The sequence below is a fragment of the Berghia stephanieae genome, chromosome 7, assembly GCF_034508935.2.
Source record: "Berghia stephanieae isolate SIO BIC M18660-M18661 chromosome 7, UCSD_Bste_1.3, whole genome shotgun sequence".
Classification (NCBI taxonomy): domain Eukaryota; kingdom Metazoa; phylum Mollusca; class Gastropoda; order Nudibranchia; family Aeolidiidae; genus Berghia; species Berghia stephanieae.
In genome coordinates, this window is record NC_088366.1 from 45,266,006 (window position 1) to 45,271,005 (window position 5,000).

The 5,000-nt window shown below is 33.2% G+C and overlaps 1 protein-coding gene across 1 annotated transcript in view; it reads right to left on the bottom strand.

The window, feature by feature from the left end:
* The window catches only part of LOC144977340 (uncharacterized), a 41,522-nt gene that overhangs the window by 5,499 nt on the left and 31,023 nt on the right, over nucleotides 1-5,000 (bottom strand). Inside the window, exon 6 of the mRNA XM_078922432.1 lies at nucleotides 4,350-4,497. Within this exon, the coding sequence (XP_078778558.1) occupies nucleotides 4,350-4,497 (148 nt within the window). The remainder of the gene's footprint in view (nucleotides 1-4,349; nucleotides 4,498-5,000) is intronic.

Consider the following 5,000-nt stretch of genomic DNA (forward strand, 5'->3'; position numbering starts at 1 on the left):
ATATCTTGTTGTTATCAACATAAGTGCCTGCTCCACTCACTTTTCTGAATTAAAAATTAACATAGAGCGAATTGTTGGGTGTTGTGAATTCCAACGAACCTTGAAACAATTTTCATTTTCATCGCTTCTCAATTCCCCAATGGATTTGACGAAGACGCTCGTCCGGTTTTGACGAGAGCATTTCCGTATCCGGTTTGCTCCATACTGCTGTTTTCGTGCCTTCACTTCAGTTCAGACATCATTTTTAGCTGTTTTTGATGACTCTATAATGGGTTTTTTGTTCACGCGTAGATTGTGAATTGTTTTTTTATTGTTCATTAATTATGTCTTTATTTATTATTATGTTACGTTTTCTCTTAATGGTTTATTGGTATTGATTATTATGATGGCTTTCTTTTTCTATTCTTCTTTATAAAAGAAAATTCCCAAAATGTATATTTCTGCAACGTTAATTTGTCATCATGAATGATGTGGCATTACAATGCTTTCTTCCGGGGTTTTTTATTTTCTTTACAATAGTACGTCTTCAAGATTTGTTGTTGTTGTTGTTCGTTCTTGGCGTTGCTGCTGCTGAAGATGAAGCTATTGTTGTTGATTTTTTTTTGTTGTTGGTATTCTTGTTGTTGTTATTGATGTTGTTGATGTTGTTGTTGTTGTTGTTGTTGTCTTCTTGCGCTTTGTTAAGGTTTTAGTGGAGGGGATGTCCTCCATCCTGGACATTCATATTATCTTTCTTTTTTTTTTTTTCTTTTTTTTTTCTTTGGTCAGCGCTAGTAATTAACCCCACCCAACCACGACCCCAAAACCCCAATCGCCCATAAACAATTAAATCAACTCTTTATCAGTGTTGTTTCGGCCTTGTCATCTCATCCCATCTCTATCCCATCACAACTTTCCCATATTTCACACGTCCTTCACATCTTATCCTTGATCCATCAAAATCACAAGTACAACACATTACCAACCCTTCCCCTTATCTTCAGAGATATCTAATGAATATTCAACTCACGAGAAATGCACATCAGAAGATTTCAAAACGGAAGCGGAAGTGACCACCCTCCTTTTTTTTTCCTCCTCACTTCACATTATCACGCCCCCTTCGTATTCTTTCCTATTATAATCCCTTTTGAAACTCATTGAATTTTTTGAGTCTTCTTTGTACTCGTAAGAGCCTCTCTCTCTCTCTCTCTCTCTCTCTCTCTCTCTCTCTCTCTCTCTCTCTCTCTCTCTCTCTATCTATCTATCTATCTATCTATCTCTCTCTCTCTCTCTCTCTCTCTTTATATATATATATATATATATATTATATATATATATATATATATATATATCTGTTTCTCTCTCTCTCTCTTATATATATATATATATATATATATATATATATATATATATATATATATATATATATATATATATATATCTTTCCCTCTCTCCATTTTCAATCCTAATTCCCCATTCTCCTTCTTCTCCTTCTTCTTCTTCTTCTTCTTCTTCTTCTTTCATTTTCTTATTCGTTCTTTCTTTCTTCCTTTCTCTCCTTCCTTCTTATATTTTTCTTCTTTAGATCTATTAATCTCTCCTCGAGACCAATGACCTTCCAAGTGTAAAGTGTTTACACGATAAATTTCAACTGAACAATGAGTATCTTCTCCCAAACACCCAACGACAGTCATACGATATTCTTCCAAATGATATGCCTGTCTTTTTCTCTCCCAAGACTGGTCAAGCGATTCACAAGCGGTTGTTGCTGCTGTTGCACTTTGATTCTTTTCAAAGTCACCTGGGCTTGAAATCACCGGAGAGCATCAAAGAAATCGCGTGCTGAATTCTCTCCCCTTTGTACTCTCGGGAGAAAATCAAGAAAATCAGAAAATCCGTTTGGCTCAATATTGCTATTGACAACGGCGGCAAGGGGAGGCAACTAGCGTGTATTCTGAAGCAGAGGACTATGAAGATTGCCTCAGTTGTTATTGTGCGAGACTATGATTGTTCCGGGAAAGTGGAACGAACTTCGTTTTAAAGAGATTAAATTAAGAAGCTTGAAAAATTGAGAGTGTGACTTGAAAGACCAGACATTGTGATGGTCGAGGCTTTTGGGGTCCTGTCTTTGAATGGCCGGGTGTTGGTATCGTGTGGGGGGTTCAGATTGAGAAAAAAAATGGATGGGAGAATAGAAAAGGGTATAATTGAGATGATTTAGTGAGAGAGAAAAGTTAAAAGGTTGATAGGCGTTTGAAATTATAATGAGGATATTATTCACACAATAAGCATATTATAAAGAATTTGACGTGAGTGGATTTGTGTTTGTTTACGTGTGTAAGGGTGTGTTGGTGGAAAGGGAGGAGATTGGGGGGGGGGGTGACGACGTGGTGTTTCTTTGTGCTATTTGAGGTGTGGTTTAACAATAAAAAAAAATAAGGATGAAAAGAGATTAATATACAGTTTGCTTTTAAAAAATTCTAGTTGTATAATATTAATACGGTCGTTTGGGCTTGAATAGTTGACTTGTTTGACTGTAATTTTGCCGGGCACTGTCAAAAGACCTTTTTAACATTTTTGTCAGAAAACGTTTCCTTCATAGATCAATCGATCAAAATGGTCATTGGCTCGCCAAATATTCTTAAACCCAATGTTTATTCGGGGCTGTATTAAAGGCTTATTTGAAGCCACCTTGTTTAAAACTGTCCGACAGGTTTGTGGGACTTTTTAATCGATCTATCAATGAAGTAGTAATATTATGGTCTGCTGGTGGAATAAATGAAACATTGTGAAGCGCATTACATATGATTAATCCATGGAAGTGCGCTATATAAATATTCATACTTTAAAACGTCCATATATTTAAGTTAAAGATTTTTTGTTAAAATGTAAAAAGATGTTTTGTCAGGATACGAAGTCATAGGATATAATTTTACGATTAAATAGAAAAATGATCTGAATGAGATGGGGACAGAACTGAATTGCCCTTATCTGAAAAAAAAAAGGAACAATTTCTAAAAACATTTTGGCCAGAAAACTTGTCCTTCAAATATCGATCGATTAAATTGACTCACAACTCTCAACCCTGGGACTTCAATTTAAAAACTAGGTTCGAGAGATTTTTTTAAAAAGTTGTGTGTCATTTTAATCGACGGATATTTGAAGGATGAGTTTTCTGGCCAGCATTTTTTTAAACGCGTTTTTGGTATTTTTTTGTTCTTTCTTTTCTTTCTTTTTTTTATTTTTTTTTAGATTACGGTAGTGAAGTGGTGGTAAAAGATGAATGCTTTAGGGGGTTTTCATCTGGAAATATTCAAGTGTTGGAACTGAAAGTAGATCTTTTCATTCTTAAAAGATCTGATAATTGCCCAGATATTCAATAAAGAAACACGAGTTTTTGATGTTTTGGGGGGATATTGTGATATTTATTGGGTTCTACTATGATAGATTGACAAGTCAAGTGGGAAAGGCGAAAATGGAAGAAAAGAATTTTTTAAATGGAATATTTCTAAAATGCCGGATACTATATTTCTGGTCATGTTAATGGACAAAGGTGTAATTGTATACAGTGTTGATTTGAAGTCCGCGAAGATGGCAGATGTTGTGACACGAGTACAAGGTACGGAGTATAGAATACAAGAATTGAAGTGAATAGAGAAGTGCCAGAAGACCATTATCATAGAGAATAAAAAACTTCGGGGCGATAGGAGCTCGAACCCATGACCCTGCTGTTACGACAACTTCGCCTGGCCGCTCTAGGTTGCCACGAAGTTAATGTAAAAAGTGACTGTACTAGAATCGTCATTATTCAATGTTTACGCAGAGCTCACCCAGTAAGGTTTTTGTAAATTAAAAAATACAAAGGTTAAATAAAACTCTAAGCACTAAAAAAGTGACTGTCATCTATCATGATAACAAAAAAATGTATTCCATGCACAGAGTGTAATGTAAACCTATCCAGGTCGTGGTCACAGTAAACGTGCTTTATTTGTATCTTTATTTTATTTGTTTTGACTGTTTGTTTGTTTGTTTGTTTATTTTTATATATTTTTTTATTATTATTTATTTTATTTTTTTATTATTTTTTTTTTTTGGGGGGGGGGGGGGGTTATCTAATGTAGTATTGTTCACAACAAGCGGCTGTTCTACTGGCTACCATGTTGGGAGTCATTCTGTATCCAACCGTCATCCTGTACACATGTATCTTATGTTGTTTAATAATAAATGTTCTTTACTGTAACAGTTTGGTTTGTTGATTCTTGGAATAACACGTCTTATCAATTAATAACATAAGAACACAACAGTTTGTTAGTTTGTTTGTGTTCTTTTTTAGGCAGGGAGGCTGTTTTTATTAGATGACAATTTCTCACCTTTCCTTCCGTCGTTTTTCCTATCGTTATCACAGTCATTCTCATCGTCATCTTCATCATCGCCGTCCTCACTCCTGTTCCTCGGTGACCAGGTCATTTTATTTTCTTTCTTCAATCGACGGCGGGCATTAGCAAACCAGGTAGACACCTGAACGGGATTCAAATAGATTCAATATCATTACAAATTCAAAATTTGTATTAGATAATTTGACAATACAGACCATCAATCAAATCACGGAATGTCCAGTTATCACAATCACAATATGAGGCATATAAAAAGTAAACAAAATAAAGTCAAATAAATTACTCATATAAATTTGGATGTGGTAAAGAGAAAATAAAAACAAGGAAATAATAAAGCCTTTAAAATATAGAAGAAATAAAGGTGATTTAATTCAAAATATAAATTAGTTCACGGTCTTGATTACATAAAATACAATCGATTTTATTATTATTATTTCTTTATTATTATTATTATTATTATTATATTATTATTATTATTACTATTATTATTATTATTATTATTATTATTATTATTATTATTATTATTATTATTATTATTATTATTATTATTATTATTATTATTATTATTATTATTATTATTATTATTATTATTATTATTATTATTATTATTATTATTATTATTATTAT